This window comes from Hippocampus comes, unplaced genomic scaffold (assembly GCF_001891065.2).
Source record: "Hippocampus comes isolate QL1 unplaced genomic scaffold, H_comes_QL1_v1.1 scaffold92, whole genome shotgun sequence".
Classification (NCBI taxonomy): domain Eukaryota; kingdom Metazoa; phylum Chordata; class Actinopteri; order Syngnathiformes; family Syngnathidae; genus Hippocampus; species Hippocampus comes.
In genome coordinates, this window is record NW_017805379.1 from 2,299,691 (window position 1) to 2,317,075 (window position 17,385).

Sequence of the window (17,385 nt, forward strand, 5' to 3'; positions counted from 1 at the left end):
GCGCCGGGGGGTGGGGGGGACGGCCCGATAGTTTTTTTTTTTTTTTTTATTTCCAGGGTCAATATCGACACTAATTGTTAGTAGAGAAAGAGGCTGATAACTGATATTTGTGGGCGGATATTCATTTTCAGTAAAAAGGGAAAATGAAAACTCTTGGTTGGAATATTTTGCATATGTTTATTGAGCAACTTTTCAGATTTGCAAAATGTGGACGTCCCCCCCCCCCCGATCCCAGCATCTCTTCAATACCCAAAATGACAAATTATCTCTTTGACTTTTAATAACAATGAGACGCTGCAAGCATTGTTGTTACCAATCCCACTTTTAAAATGAATTGAAATGCGAGAGAACAAACCATTTTTTTACTGGCTTGTGATTTCCAAACCGTTTTATACGTTATCTTGTTTATATGTGATAAGGTGATCATAGATCGAGAAGGATTCATCGTCAATATGGCGTTCCAAGAAAACCATAACGGCGATGTAGCCCATGATAAAAAAAATAAAAATAAAAAAAAAGTTTGTTACCCACGATCAAAAGGGAGGAAAAAAAAAAAATTCTACAATTTGGCCCAATCGTCCACTTTAGATGTGCAAAATTGTGGTGTGCACCGAATACAATCGACGTGTTGGTGACTCCATGAGAAGCTCGGCGGCGCCGGTCGGATGCTCAGACGCATATTTTCAGATGCCACGTACCCTTGAGACCAGAGAGGCTTTTGCGGTTGCCGTGGCAACCGCCTCGCCATACCACGCACGCCTCTGCCTTTTTTTGTTTTGTTTTCCCCAATCGACGAGGGGGGCGGCTCGCCATTTGAGCGTGTTGATCGGTCATGTTCCACACGTATGAAGATGCATTCGAGCGAGGCGACGGTACATATCGGTGCGTCCCGCTCGCAAAAGCGGGCCCTTCATTGTCAGTCTGTTGGCTCATGGGGCACAATTACCACCCCGGCGCACAAATGCGCGGCGCGGGAGCCGCAGCCAAGGAGATGTATAAGCCTAATGGCAAGATTGTGCTGATTTGGCACATTTGCACGAAAAGTGTCTGCGTCAATGGATGCTGCACCTGAGAGACTGACGCACTCCATCACGCTTACGAGCCGCAGGGAAATACACTTCCTCCCGGTTGCCTAGGACACCCACGCACACACCAAAAATGCATGCGTGTTTGTGTGTCCTCTGTTGAGCTTGAAAGCAAGGAGACAAGAGATGGTGGGTGAATGATGACCCTTTGGTAGCCCGTTTGGCAGTTGCCCAGAATTTCTCCTGGCCCTCCCTTCATGTCAGGGGGGGACGAGAGATAGATGGACTGTACACTATTTGGACAAAAGTCTAGAGACATGACCTCCTAAGTTGAGCAACAGATCCTTTTCTATTAAATAGGCATTGATGTTACGCCAGCTCCACTAACTTTGTCCTTTATTTGTACTTTTCAACCCTTTGAAAAAAATATATATATTTTTCATTGTGTAGGACAGGGGTGTCAAATTCATTTTTGTCGCGGGCCACATTATAATTACCGTTTCCCTTGGAGGGCCGTTATGACTGAAACTACATAAAGAAGTCAAGAATAACGTTTTATTCAATTATTGTTTCAGTAACTTTAATGAGGGGTTTGGTTACAAGAAAATGCTGACAATTTGTCGCTGATTTATTACGTATGAAAATTTGAAATGTTGGTACAGATTTTAGCAAACATCATGGAAGTTGTCATCTTTGATTTGCTTTCGCAGGCCACTTAAAGTGATGTGGTGGGCCACATCTGGCCCCCGGGCCTTGAGTTTGACATCTGTGGTTTAGGAGGTTTGAACTATTCCTTCTGATGTATGTTACACGCCAGTGGATGAAACGCTGCAGTTTGTTTACATTCAAATGAAAACTCCGTCAGCCAATGGGAGTGACATCATACGTGATGTCATCGCGGGCATTACAATTTCAGCATTGGTCGTTGGAGACTTAGCCGCGTTCCTCTCTCGTCGGCGAACAACTTCAAACAACATGTAGGCTGTGCCACAAGAGGCAATAAAACTGCGGACCTCCTGCGGCGTCGATCCAATCATTTTGATAGCGTTGGAGTTGAGGTGACGCGAGGATGATGCGTACATCACAGAACAGCCCGGCGGTCTCGAATGTAGTGCACAAAGTACAGTAAGCGCGTTGAAAGCCTCCTTTGTGGAGGAGCGGCTTGTGGCTGAGTCAGGTGACGGTCAGCAGCGGAGAAAAAAAAAAATGCTTGCTCAGGAACAAAGCGGCGAGCGCCAGCTGACTCATGACTACTGAAGCCGTGCTACTGAGAAATTCCCATCACTGTGTTGAATGAACGCTTGTGTATTTTACGCATAACCCGACGTTTTGTTTTGACGTCAAATTTTGGCACCGTTTGTTGTCGACTAAAACGGTTGCAAGCGAGCAAACCTCATTGGGTGTTCAATATGGAGTAATTCTACATTGCTGTACCAAATGTTAACGGATACACGCAACAAACCCTGACTGGCACCATTTTTACTGTCGCGAAATGAGTGAAGTCGGAAATAAACAAACACGAGCGGAAGCAAAGAAAGGAGCGTAGACAGACAGTCGGCACAGTTGGCACGAAAAAAAAAAAAAAAAAAAAAAAAAAAAGCCCGCCGGGGGGATCAACTCCACCATGCAGTCTGATCAATAACAGATGCCGCGGAATGAAATTCACACATTCAATACTGGCTTGGAAAACAAGAACGAATGGCCTCAGGCCATGGAAGCGTCGTAATACACAGGACAGAGATAGAAAATGTTATCTTTTCCGGCTTTCCTTCCAGGTCGTTGCTCTGTAAAAACGGCAGAGACGCAGGACTGGGGGGGCTTGCGATAGCATACAGCCGAAAGCAAAACGGCTAACAGCTAGCATGGAAACGACTGGACAGGCTCGCCCGAAGACCAAGTCTGACAGAGTTGGGACATGAACACGAACTCCCGCTACGTCACTCTTACGAGGTTTTGCTTTTTCATGGGTGAGTTTTAAGATGCTGATGTACGGTAAATAGCATCATAGCTAAGGGCTAGCATGAAAACAACCGGTGAGAAGCTTGCTCACAGACTGGCGGGGGTCTTTCAAGGATGAGCACTAAGCAGCTTTAATTTATTTTATTTCTTTTTAGCTTCATGAGGAAAACTGCATTCTCTGTGAGATCTGAGTCTGGGGATTGACTTGGCAAGTCTACAAGCTTCCATTTATTGTCCTTGATGAACACTCGATTTGTTTTAGCGCTGTTTTTTTGGACTCTTTACAAACGGTCCTTGGTTTACAAAGGAGTTCTGGTCCGACAGGGGCGACGTAACCGGGCGCGCTCGTGGTGACCAAGCATGTCTCATGGTTCTGAGATTTCTGGGTTTGAATCTTAAACTCAGTTCCTTTCCTTTGTGGCGCTGACATGCTCTCCCTACGCTTTTAACCTTGCACGCTCTCGGCTGACTGAAGACTCTAAATCGTCCATACACGTGAATACGACCGTGAATAATTGTCGACTGTAAATGCGGCGCGACCATTCCAGGGTGGACGCTTTCTCTCAAAATCTGTTGGGATAGGCTACAGATTAACCGCAATGGACAGTTTTATGGTAACGTCTGGTGGTTGTATTTATTTATTGACACCCTCGTGTTTGATAGTTAACAGTATGAAAATGTGAGTGGGGAAAAAAAAAAAATCACCTGTACAGTCAGTAGCACTAATGCGACGTAGCAGCGGTGTGTTTACTCAGGGAGCAAACAAAGCTGACGCGTCGCTATTCCCGATAAGGCTGCAGGGGCGATTTCGACACGCTCGGGCGAAATGTCAGCAAATAACTTTCCCCTCGCACACTGGCCGACGCCCACTCACTCTGTCGCTCACTCGTTCGCTCACTTGCACTTTTTTTTTTTTCATGAGTGGAAAGGAGATAGAGAGTGGAAGGAAATGATGGAGGAAGCTGATGGAGAGAAAAGTTGATTGGGTTCCAACAATGCTTGTCCTGTCCTTGTCGTCGTTTTCTGAGATCATGTGTCCTGATGCCGGGGCCGTGCATTTGAGCCTTTGGGGAAAATGACACTGCCGATATTAGAACCAGGAATAAAGTCATCTTTAACAGCCATGGGGGGAGATAAGTGAGTGCAAGATGTAAAAGTGAATGCAGTCCTTTTGTGAAGCAAAAGCGAGAATAACAGTCAATCAGCTGTGTCTATTCGAAGGTTAACCGAAAATTGAAATGGCTACCGCAGTGCGTCGCCGTCGCTACTTTCCCGACGCCGATGCCGTAGCGTCGGCACAAATTTGCCGACGGCGGTTTGCGGCAACACATCAAGCGACCAATTAAGTCAGCTAAATAAGAGACTGTCGGGAGAGTCAAGGGATGGGATCCAAGATCAATAATTGAAGGCGCGCCGACAGGTAGACAAAGGAAGAACTGCTCTCTCTCTCTCTCAGCTCCGCCCATACCACACACTCCTCACACCCTCCTGCCACTGAATGCAAAAGGTGTGTCGGGTTCGACTTGGCTGCCTCTTTTTTTTTGTTTTTTTTCACCTGCGTATCTGTTTACATGCAGCCCAGCTGCTACCTACCGCATTCGCCAAGCCTTTCAATGCGTCGAGGGTGCTATTCCTCAGAAGCATGCTGAGTATGACCAACCCCTTTCAGTCAGACGCTGCGGAACACGTGACAAGAAGTACTCGCCGCTTCCTCATACTTGCTGCTCAACAAATGATTCAAAATCCAAAATTGCCCGTCGATAGCAGCGTACATAAATTTGGGCCAAATTTGCGGATTTTCCGCCCCTTGAGATCAAAGTCAACATAAGGCTCGGTTATCTGATGTCTCCGAAAAAGATGATCTTGCGCAAATATCCTGTGGGATTTGTTTTTGCCGCCCAGGCTGTTAAGAAAACGATAATCGTAAATGTGAAACGTGTTCAACGTTTACTGGCAAATGAAGCAAAGTGAGCACATACTGACAACCGGGCCTAATTTGCTCATTTTCTCTTCCGCTTAACTGGATGTCTATAAAAGAAGATTCTGGGCGATTAGTCGGAGGCGTGGGGGGGGTTTCTCAAGTGAGCACCCCCGCCCCCCCTCCAATCTCTGTGTGTACCCCGCTTGAGGGTTTCAAAGCTTCACTGTATTGTCTTCACTTCAATGCAAACTCACACCAGATGGGGAGTCACACCAAGCTATTAAGATTCAAAAAGCGCCCAACTTGTTTTAATGACCTTTTAATGACGTACGCGCCGTGCCGGGAGGTTGCATCTAAATTTGGAGCCGCAGAGAGAATTTGCATGCAGGCTCTTCTGGGGAGGAGTATTTGACTTTTTCCACACAAAATTCCTGAATCCTTCCAAACTCTGACACTAGTTCAGGGACGGAAATGGAGGACTGGATTCTAGATCGGTGGCGGAACGCGTTTTTTAACGTGCGCTCCGTTGAGATGATCGGCTCACGACCACACACGGTCTGATGAAAACTGTGAACTGGCTGATTGTTTAACAAGCCTAAGAGACAATGCGCAAAGTATTTTCTACGCTTTTAGTCAGATTTTTGGTTCAAACACTTAAAAAAAAAAAGGGTTTTAATACCTTTAGATCAGTGGTTCTTAACCTTTTTAGATGTACCGAACCTAACCAGTTAATATGCACATTCATTGAACCCTTCATGAGTGAAAAAAAAAAAAATATATAATTCAATATAGAAAAAAATAAATCTATATAATTCAAGATATAAAAAAAAAAACACATTTATCAAAAACAGAAAAAAGTAAATAAAATTTCAGGAGACAATTGTACTTTTTTTTTTTAATTGTACGATGTACAATCACGAGAGTCACATGTTGACTACTAAGCGAACTAAATTTCCCTCAGCACTTTTAAAAAAACGCCTTTATTAAAAACAGAAAAAAAAAACATTTCAAGTATACTTTTTTTTTTTTTCTTTTGATGTACTTTCACGACAGTCACACGTTGGCTACGAAGCGAACTAAATTTCCCACAGCACTGATTGGACAAGCAATGTCATGTGATCTGCAGCCAGTGATGGACAAGCGTGCGTGTCGTAACGAATCAACATGTTGAGTCGCGGGTGTCTTACCCTCCATGGCAGAGGCTCCGTCGAACCCCTGAGACGGACTCACCGAACCCCTGGGGTTCCATCGAACCCAGGTTAAGAACCACTGCTTTCGATGTATTCAAAGAATGTGGGAGAAGTCCAATTTTTCACTTATCGCGGGCACGTCTGGAGTGTATCCCCCGCAAGACACGGGGGGGTTTATTATCCACTCGTTTCTCTGGATATTCAAAGTCCCAGTCAAGAAATTAAGCGGCTATTAGCTTGAAATTCAGAGGTGCTATTAGCTTGAAACATTCTCGTGACGCAGGTCGGAACAAATACTTTGAAGGCTGTTGTTTTTTTTTGTTTTTTTGCGGGTGCACGTTTGCATTCCCATGCATGTCTCGACGCGAGCCGCGAGTATAAGGATTCTTATCTTTGGAATCTTAATGTCTTTGCACACCCAGGTGTTTCAGGGACACATCAGGCAGTCGGTCTGGTTGCAGCGCTTGCATATTTCCATCTAATTGTGTTCCGCAAACAATCGCACACACCTTAGCCGGCTAACAACTTTGTTGCTCGCGTAAAACCTCCCGAGGCGCTTTTCAGGTTTTCCAGTTCTGGTCCAGGTTTGTCCTTATTAGGCCGCCATTCGCCCACGCCATTGTGTTTTTTGTTTTTTCCTCTCCCAAACTCTTTCACGCCACACCTACATTCTCATGCTCGCCATGCAAGGCAGCAGTGAGAAAAGATCCATGGGCCGATTTGCTCACTCTTGCGTTTGTTGCATCATGACACTCCCATTTAAGTGTCGCCATATTTCTCCATTCGGCCGCCTCGGGGACGAGCAGGCCGTGCAGTGACTTGTCCTGTTGCGCGACGGTTGAGGGGTTGCGTAAAGCTCGGAATGTATAACACACACACAAAAAATAAATAAATAAAAATTCAGCATGCACTGCAATTAAGAGGTCATCGTTTTCACACTGACGGCACATTTAATGAGGTCAAGTTTTCGTAACTCTGCTTGAAGGATTCCAATCGTCTTTGTTTCCGGATTAATAATGCCCACCAAGTCTTGAAAACGGATGCAGATTAAAAATGATGGCAATTTTGAACGAAAACGTTTTTGCAGCAGGTTTCTCAAACCAAGAGCTTGTGGACGGAGTGACATTCAAACACAGAACTGTTTTAGCTTCACTAAGCATGCAAGTGTTGTTTCGCTGCTGGTCCCCCCCCCCCCAAAAAAAAAATCAAAAAGACAACAAAAAAAACGCTGGTCCATGAAACCCTTGCCGTCATCACATTCCTGCATTCCCATGATGCACCTCGCGCAGCCACGCTGCTCGACAAAGAAGCGTGACGGCCAACAATGCAGAGGACGGGAGCGTCGCTAAACTCGAACCGAAATCAAATACCTCAAATCAACTCAAGGAGAAAAAAAAAAACAAAAACTTGTTTGTCAATACATTTGTTGACAAAATGTTTCATTGAATTAAAAGTCTTTATTTTGTATGATCATTTGTTATTGATATTTCATTCCTGGTTATGATTAGGTTGATCTGAAAATGAAAAATCATAATTCGATAAATGCAAGTAGTAGAAATACATGAGTATAAAAACAGGACTTTTTTTTTTATTTTCTTAACCTGTTTTAGGGAATCTTGCCAACTCAAATTTTCCTTTTTTTTTGCTTTGACTAAATAATCCAGAACAGTCCACATTTCTTGACTTGCTTTCTTGTTTTTACAAAGCCCTGTTTTTGAAGTGTTGTCGCTTCTGATGATAAGAAGTCCTGATTTGAAAGTGTACTTTTCACAAGGAAGGCGAGTTGGTCAACTTGGTAAATATCCTCTCGGTGCGGGTTTTGGACAACTCCCCGTGAGTTTACGCAGGAACGTAGTCGTGATCGAGGTATAACAGGCCGCTTGTAGTAACAGTTTGTGTTCCAGCATTTTTTTTTTCCCTCCTCTAGTTTACAACTGTGCATGTTTTGCTTCCCTCTCACATCTCATGGCGATGTTTTCCTACGGATATCTTAGTTTGAACTATAATCCCAGTGCCGGCAATCGCAAAATATTATTTTATTGAAGACAAATTATCTGCAGATACAAAATAAGGCCACACACACACACACACACACACACACACACACACACACACACACACACACACACACTGAACATTACATTTCTGTGTTTTGTCTATCAATGGCATGACCTAGAGAGTGCCTTGTTGTTCTCTCTCTCCCTCTCTCCAGATGTTGCGTCCATTTTTCAAGGTTTCTTAATGGCACCATCACTTGAACCTTTCACTTTCTTGGGAGTTGAACTGAGTGCTAATTCAACAACCCCCCACGCCCCCCCCCCCCCCAAAAAAAAAAGAGTGGTGCCTCGAAGAAGGCGTCCACAACTGCCAGAAGGCTGGAAGTAACAGCCTGCGAGCTCAGGAACATGAATTTAACGTTTATGAGGTTCCAAGTATGTGGGCCAGCTGCTTCCCCCACCCCCCCACCCCTCTCTCGTGCTTTCAGGATCATGTCCAGACTCCAATTCACACCTGACGACAGCCCTGAGCTATATCGCCACACTTTTCCCCGGTAGCACTCGTGGATGACAACATGCAGGCAACCAGAAGCAAGGGAGAAAAAAAAAAAAAAAAAATCGATGGAAAAGGATAGAAGGTTAGGGTTTTTCTAGTTCGGGTTTCAAGGTGGGTACGTGTTTCAAGTTAAGGTTCGGGTTTCAAATGACGTTTTCAAGCCATGGTTGCTGTCTCAAACAAGATTTGGGGTTGCAAATTAGGGTTTCAAGCGAGATTTCGCACTTCAACCAGTTTACAGTTTGAAATGAGGGTTTTCAACAATTAATCGATTCATCGACAGCTCACGCATTGTCAAGTTTATCAACAATCATTTTGACAATTTAACATTTTGAGATCTGGTTTAATTTGAAATCCTCGGAAATTCAGCCTCTCAACAGTAAATATTCTCTGCAATCCGACTGATTATCGGAGTGGTTTTCAAAATAAGACATTTGAAAGTATCAGATTTTTTTATTTTTTGACGATTTTCTGACATGTTCCGGACCAAAGCTGTAAGTGAGTCAGAAATAATTTATATATTTGTGCATTTTCTGGATAGTCAATTGAAAGTATAGTTGGTTTTTTGAACAAAGGCATGCACCTTAAAAGAAGTTTTTTTTTTCAAATCAGATTAATCGAGTAATCGTCTAAACAATCAAAAGATTAATCGATTAATAAAATATGAATTAGTTGCAGCTGGACTAGGGTTTCATATTAAGGTTGTAAAATAGAATTAGGGTCCCAAGTGTGGGCTTGGGTTGAAAAAAAAAAAAAAAGGGTTTGAAAACCACGAGTGGGGTTTGAAATAATGGTTAGGGTTTCAAATGAGGGTTTCCCTCCAGGATTAGGGTTTGGAGGATGTGTCTGTGCCACTGCCGTGCTTCTCCCCGGTAGCGGCGGTGGATGACATCAGACAGGAAACCAGAAGCAAGAAGAAACTGGATTGGAGGGGGTGGGGGGGGGGTTGAGAGGGGGGGGCTGAAAAAATTTTTCCAACAGCAGAAGCAGGGGCACACCAGGGGCCGAGGGGGGTTTCAAATGAGGGTTTCCCTCCAGGATTAGGGTTTGGAGGATGTGTCTGTGCCACTGCCGTGCTTCTCCCCGGTAGCGGCGGTGGATGACATCAGACAGGAAACCAGAAGCAAGAAGAAACTGGATTGGAGGGGGTGGGGGGGGGTTGCGATGGGGTGTCTGAAAAACTTTTTCCAACAGCAGCAGCAGGAGCAAGCAAGCGGCAAGAGGGGCGAGATTATTACCATTTTTGGGCACGCTCGCTCCCAACGCAAGCCCGGCCCAAACCGCAGCGCTCGCTCAGATTCCACACGTTTTTTTTTTCTTCACCATTTTTTTTTTCCATAAAGTGGGAGGAGAGGGTAAAAGGTAGTGTGTGTGTGTGTGTGTGTGTGTGTGTTGAGGGGGGGGCGCAATCATTCACTTCAAGCAGCCAAGCGCATGGCTGACATCTGTTGCATGGAAAAGGTGCACAAGTGTATAGTATAGTAGTTAAACCCCCCCCCCACCCCTCGCCCCCTTTTGAGTCCAGCACTCATTGCCAATGAATGGGGCCAACACACACATTTTGTAATCCAATGGAACACGATGCACCATTTGAATATTAACAGTGGGATTTTTTTTATGTACTTAAATAACATTTGAATATACTGCACATATCAGTGAAATTAAAAAAAAAATGGAAAATTTCATTTAACACAATGACAAAAAAATTGCAAGCAAAGACCTTTCTTTCTGACCCAGATGATGATTTGCTGATGCGCTGCAGTATAGCGCCAACTACTGGTGAGGAGGACTTATTTGATGTCAGATTTTTTTTCTCCGCCCCCATAAGTATTGGTGGCTGGTATGAGCAGCCTTCACGAACGAGTACCCGATAGACTCGCCCATCCCTACGAATCTAAATGACTGTCTATTGCCCGTCTGACAAGTTATGTTCCATCTGCGCGAGTTAAGATAAGTTTGAGAGCAAGAGACGGTAATTTTGACACGTTGACTTGGAGAGTCGCTCAGAATTTCGGCACGTACGATCCGAATGGTGGAGATTATTAACTTGATCTTGACAGCTCAGATCAGGGAGATGAAATGAAAGGGTTGAAAACTTATCTTGAGAAATAATCAAGGTTTCCTGCTTTACTCTAATTTGAAAGTATTTTTTTAACCTCATTCAAAGGGCAACATCACACCCAAAAAATGAATTTATTTCTCATCGGATTTTCAAAATTCTGATGTGTTGTATTCAGTTTGAAGTCGCCATTCTAAGCAGGTTTTACATTTTGGCAAGACTGGCATTTTCAGGAAATCTTCTCATATAGCTACTTATGAAGAATCACAATTGGAATGTGAAGTCACTTTTTCAAATGTGAAGGCTTCAAAATTACAACAACATATGAGAATGGTTCAAGTTGGGGTTTTAAAAATGGGGTTGGGGTTTCAGGTTAGCGTTTGAAATTAAGGTTTCATGTTTACGTTTTGGGATTCGAATCAGGATTTGAATCCCAATTTAAGGTTTAATACAGGGGTTACGGTTTAACACTGGGGTTTCAAGATAGTGTTTCAACCCATAACTACGGTTTTAAATTAGGGTTTCAAACAAGGGTTAGAGTCAAATTAGGGTTAAGGATTTAAATAACAGTTTGGAGCCTGGGATTGGGTTTCAAGGCAAAGTTATTCTTTAAAATTATGAGTCCGAGTCACAGGTTAGGAATTCAATTAAAGCGTTAGGGTTTCAAATTAAGGTTTGAATCTAAAGTTACAGATTAAAGTATGGCCTCGGTAAGTGGTTGAAGCCAAAGTTATGCTTTCAATGTAAAATTAGGATTTAAAACGGCGGCTTCAAGCGAATGTTTGAGTTTGACGACAGTTTTCAAATTAGGGTTCGGAGCCAAGATTCAGAGTATGAATTAGGGTTTCAATCTACAATTAGGGTTTCAAGTTGGGGTTTGAAGCCACGTTTTGGGTTTCAAATCAGGGATAGGGTTTCAAGCCTGCATTAAGGCTTCAAAATAAGGGTTAGGTTCTCAAAGCAGAGTTACGGTTTCAAGACGGGTTTAGAGGTTCAAATTGGAGTTGCAAGTCAGGGATAGCAGGCCAAATTGGCGTTTCGAGATGGGGTTAAGGAGAAGCAGGATATGAATAAAATGAAGAAGTAGGAAGCAGAAGCAAAAGTAGATGAGGAAAATAATTAGAGATGAGTTCGGCGGGCAGGCGCCTGTAAACCCGGAAATGAGCAAACTGGGAGCTCCTCACCTTTCGCTGCTGCTTCTCCCAGGCGGGGTCCAGGAGCAGGTCCCGGTCCCAGTCGTCCTCCTGCTGCATGTAGCGCTGCTCTTCGTCGTAAGGATCCATAACGTGAGGTGAGCGCCAAACAGCGTCTGTTTCTGTCTCGGCTTCTCTTCCCTGGTGTCTGTGCGTGTGTGTCCGCCGGCTGCCTCTCCTCAGCCCGCTGCTTCTTCTTCTTCTTCTGCTTCTTCTTCTCCTCCTCCTCCTCCTCCTTCTCCTCCTCCTCAAGACGGTGAGTGTGTGTGTCAGGGATAGAGATTCGACCGTCCGCCTCTGGCTTTCTCCCCCTTGCTCCCTCGCTCTCTTCCTGCTCAACTCTTGTTCCTTCTCGGCTCTGTCATTCCCCGGAGGGAGGCTTCTTTCCGAGGCAGAGGGGGGAAAAAAATAGAGAGAGAGACCGAAAAAACTTTGCAACAGACGAATGAGATCGATGGCCGAAGTAGGAGGAAGCTGAGTGGACGCCTCGGGGATGCAAGCCCGCCCTTGCTTGACCCTGATTGGCCGACTCGGCTGTCATCCATCAGGCTTTTCGGCAGATTTCCCGCCCAAGCCTGACTTGCAAGTGTGATTGACGGGCGATTTGAGGCTAATTAGCCTAAAACAAATGTGATTTAAATGTAGAAGAAGGTGAGACGGATTTGTAACAGGACACCCACGGCAATTTAGCTGCCTGGTCAGCTGAAAAACAATAAAAGATGTTGTGATACTAGAGACCGGAATTTAAAATGCACACAGAGGCCGCTTAATTAGGTACACGTTTCAATGATAGCGTTTTTTTAAAATGTGAGTTTCAAGCTATGATTGTGGTTTCAAACTAAATCTTCGAACACAGTTTAGGGTTTCGAGTCACAGAACCAAATTTCTCAATTGTGAGACAAATAAAGGTTTTCTTATCTTAAATTAGGGTTTCAACACAAGCCTGGAGTTTCAAGCCAGAAATGGAGATTGAAAATGTCGGGAAGTCACGATAACAGTGATATCCCGATATTAATATAGCAATGATATAGGGATGTGAAAACAAAATTAAAATCGTGGAAATACTCCAAATAAACTCATTAAAATCGAAAACAAGTCGACAGATTCCACTATTCATCATATCTGAAAATAGATCCGTAAATAGCATTTTTAACAAGCAACAGCTCATTTTTCTGAGAGGAGTGCAAAACAGACGTGATCACACGAAAACAGGCACACAGAAAATGGCGGAAATAAGTCAGGTGTCACAAACCTAAATATTGTGCTTTTTTTTCAATATGGTGAGTTTTTTTAACAATATCGTGAAATAACTTCTAATCTAATGATCTTTTTAATATTAGTAATGATCGTATCGTAAGGTTCATGAGTTGATATTACCTACTGTATTGTAACGTTTGAATATTGTTACATCCCTATCAGAAGGTGGGCTTCAATCTATGGTTTCAAATTACAGCTTCAAGGCTAGTTTATAGTTTCGAGACAATTTTTTTTTTCTGGGATGTCAAAAGAGTTTAAGCCAAGGTTCGGGTCTCAAATGAGGGGTTCAAACCAAAGTTATCATGTGAAATCCGGTTTTCATGTAAGCATGGGTCAGTTGCCGCTTTGACAGCTTTTCCACATTTTTAAAAAGTCAAGCTTTTAAAAACTGCTGGAACAGTTGTTTTGTGTCTTCAAAGAAATCGCAGGCCACCAAGCACTGTCCAGCCTGCGTGTTCTAATGAGTCCCCACTGAGTTCTGAGCACGCCACGGGCAAGATGATTGGCTCCTTGCAGAAAGGCATCCTGGAGCGCGGTGTGTGCAGAGTGAACACTCAAGGTAAGCGTGTGTGTCTCCAAAACCATTTGTTGAGTAGCTCGATGTTGAAATCAACCTCTAAGTAATATATAAGCATACATTTATTCATCTCTTAATGCAAGTGTCTAGAATCCATGCATGGATGGAGCAGCAGCAACAGCCATTTTTTTCCCACCCCAAAATTATTGCTATTATTTTAAATACATATAAACAATCATCATTGTAATTTTTCTGCCCTTTAATCGCCCCAGCACTACTTTAACCACATACGAACGTGTTACAATACGCTTACATTTGCCTGTTGCTCTGGTGGAGCTAACAATAAGGTGACCAGAACACGCCAAAAAAGCAAACGAGATGAACACCTGTCAATCAAAAGAATGTAAATACATCATTGGCAAATCCTATCAGCCATGCGTGAAATATTGCATGGCACTACAAAAGCATTTGGGTGCGGCTCACACTGCGCCACATCAACAATTAGCAACAGTCAATTTATCAATGACAACTAAACACATTTACTACTCACGTTTGTCAAATTAAATTATACTATTTTAGAATAACGCGTTTCTAGATGAAAACAGGCTCACTTCCTGGTATAATATTTATGACAGTACATTCATAAGATGATCTCGGGTATATGCTATGTTTAGGGTTCGCGGACTTTATATGCTTGTGTGAGATTTGGAGCCGACGTGTTAAGATGTAGCGCACTCGAATGACATCATCAACGCATCCAGTCAGTGAGTACATTGTGAAGAATGTTCCAGGATTGCTATATGTACGCCGGAAATACCTTACGGAGTCATTTTATGTCTGCCCTACGGGGTAGGGTTTGAAATGGGAAATTGAAGCCAAGGTTAGGGTTTCAAATGAGTGTTTTCCAGCAAAATTTTTGTGTCAGAGTTGCAAAGTAGGGGTAGGGTTTCAAGACAGAGTACTGTAAGTGTTTCAATTTAGGGTTTGAAACTAAGTTTAGGGTTTCAAATACTCATTTCAATGCAGGTTTAGGGTTTGAAGTTAGGGTTTTAAATTGGGGCTTGAAGCCAGGATTACGGTTTAGGTTTGAAATTAGTGTCTCAATCCATATTTAGGCTTTCAAATCAGGGTTTTAAGCCTAGGTTAGACTTTCCAATTTATGTTTTAAACAAGGCTTAGATTTTTAAATTAGGGTTTAAAACCAAGGTTAGGGTTTCAAATTAGTATTTCACATCAGGTTTACAGTTTCAAATCAAGATTTGGAATGCAATCCAGGGTTAGGGTTTCAAATTGGGCTTTTAAATTGGGCCATGAAGCCACACTGGTGGAATTTCCAAGTCAGGGTTAGATTCTCAAATTAGGGTTTCAAATTACATTTTTAAGCCTAACTCAAGTTTACCCTTTCTAGTCAGCAATCCATGGTCAAGGGAATCAAACCTTGATTTTGGTTTCCAATTAGGGATTTCAAGCCATCGTCCGGATACCAAATAAAAGTTCCAAACCACACTTTGGGTTTCAAATTAGCGCTTGAAGCTTCGTTTCCAGCCCCCCTGAACTTAATGTCGTTTCGCTCGGTCTTTTTCCATGTGCATCGACAGGAGATCGTGATAGCGCGTACGTGCGCACACACAAGCCTTGAGAAGCAAAGGTGAGTCAGTCTCAAGTCAGACAATGTGCAGGTCGCTCTGCCTTGTAAGGTAACTCGTCCTCCTCTTCTTCCTCCTCCTCCTCCTTTTACTTACTGAGGTGAGGCGGGGAGAGCCCCAGTCAGAGTTGGAGCGCTCTTCCATATATGGACACACTTCTAAAGGGGATGAGATGAATGTTTGGGAAAGTGATGTCACGGATCGGCTCCACAGCTCGTTGCAAGGCAGGCCCACAATTTGTTACATACACTCTGGGTGTGTGTATGCAGTAGAGAAAATACATACAAAACACCACAAACACAAATAGAAAATAACTCAAAATATGTGACAAGCGAATGCAACAAAAATATCAGAAAAATATTATATGACGCGAAAACAAATACAAGAAAATAACACGAAATATGAGACAAAAAAAATACATGCAGATGAATACCACACAATTGGTGTCACAAAACAAATCTTAAAAAGATATGGGGGAAAAAAATCGGAATAAAAAGCACTTATATTAAATTGTAATCGCAATATTCAGTGGGGGGAAAAAAAAATCACATTTACATTATTCTTTATCCTCTGCGGAGAACGACCAATATTAGTGATGCACTGATGAGTTGAGAAGAGTCGTGTATCCGTCTTATAATGCCCACAGATGGCCAAGGCGGGTACACCAAACGGAGCAGAAAATATTTGAATAGTATCCCACTGTATTAAATTGAAACATTTATTATTGTGGTTGCAGTCTGTACGGTAAACAAGCTTACGATTGCATTGATGTCTATATAAACACACTTGATACAGTTCTCATATTTTGTATTCTTGTATTAGATCCCCTTAGCAGTTGTCCCTAATATTCTGTCCCAGGAGGAACCACTTTCCATGACACTAAAAGCGAGCAAAGCAAATAATGCTCAACTTAATAGCAACCAGGTGTCACAAACCCGGTCCGGACACTATTGTGACATCATCTCCTTTGTCGTATGCAGAATTCCGAGCGGATGGATATTGGAGTCAGGTCATGTGAAGAACCGCCACCGTCGCTGGTGCTGAGCTCCCTGGCAGCTTCCCAAGGTATTCCAGTCATGTTGGGAAGGGGAACGCTTCGCCATTTACGGCATGATGATCCCATTGACTCGTACCGTGTTGCGTTTGTGACCAAACGAAGCCGGTCAGACAGTCCGTGTGTGTCGAAATGAGCTCACAAAGTCAAGTGCGTACTTCAAGAAAGCTGTGAAAAGGTTAAATGAAATGAAAAGTTCAAAAAAACTGGATAAAAATGTACAAATAAATGAAAAAAAAAAACATTCGGAAAAAATGTTTGGAAAAAAATGTGTGAAAATTATTACAACAGAAAATGCTAAACCGAAAAAACTAGAAAAAAATAAACAATGTAAAAAATAGAAATAGTATACTAGGAAATTACCAAAAATTGATGGAAAGTCGGTGGGGGTGGGGTCTTTTTTCTATGGTTTGTGAAGACACAGGACAGCTGCTGTTTTCTGCTAAATAAGGCAATAACGCAAATTGCAATTTGAAATTAGAGTACAGTGAAACTCCTCTACAACGAAATCATGTTTGCAGCAAGAAATTTTTCACAACAGGGGGTTTTTCACTGTAGCAAATTTGATCTCAGATGTAAGCACACACACACCCACACACACAAACGTATGTGTACACGCACACACAAACGTTTGTGTACTCTATTTTTATTCCAATAGTACATAAGTATGAGCACACACTTATTTGACACTTCATATTGTCAGTGTAGAAAGAAAAAAAGGGAAAGAAATTGCGAAATTTACGATCAGCATTCACTTTCACTTACATCAATTTCTTGGAAAATGTCTTTTATTTTGCTTGCTCCGTCTTTCATTTTGATCACTTTTACCCTCTCTTCCAGCATCAGAGCTCTTCTTGTCTTAGCTGCTTGACATCCAAATGTCCGTTTTGTAGCCATTTTAGCAATGCAACGTCCATCCTCGTCTGAATCTAACAATAACAAATACTTCCTGGCATGCAATGAACTTTTAAGCCAGCCACGGGATGCTTCGTAGTCCTCGATGGCCATAGT

General features: G+C 42.9%; 1 protein-coding gene and 1 long non-coding RNA gene across 5 annotated transcripts in view; one reads left to right on the forward strand and one right to left on the reverse strand.

Moving 5' to 3' along the window:
• Positions 1-12,323, reverse strand: part of actn1 (actinin, alpha 1) — a 31,876-nt gene extending 19,553 nt beyond the window's left edge. Inside the window, exon 1 of one of the 4 annotated variants that reach the window (XM_019872297.1) lies at positions 11,892-12,323. In XM_019872297.1, coding sequence (XP_019727856.1) covers positions 11,892-11,990 — 99 coding nt within the window. In that variant the 5' untranslated portion in view covers positions 11,991-12,323. The remainder of the gene's footprint in view (positions 1-11,891) is intronic. The other 3 variants (XM_019872294.1, XM_019872296.1, XM_019872295.1) reach the window with 3 other exon arrangements.
• Positions 12,324-13,563: 1,240 nt separating this feature from the next.
• Positions 13,564-16,520, forward strand: LOC109517260 (uncharacterized). The gene is made up of 3 exons (XR_002168509.1): positions 13,564-13,716; positions 15,273-15,322; positions 16,301-16,520. It is a non-coding gene; the product is annotated as an uncharacterized LOC109517260 (long non-coding RNA).
• The last annotated feature ends 865 nt before the right edge of the window (positions 16,521-17,385 follow it).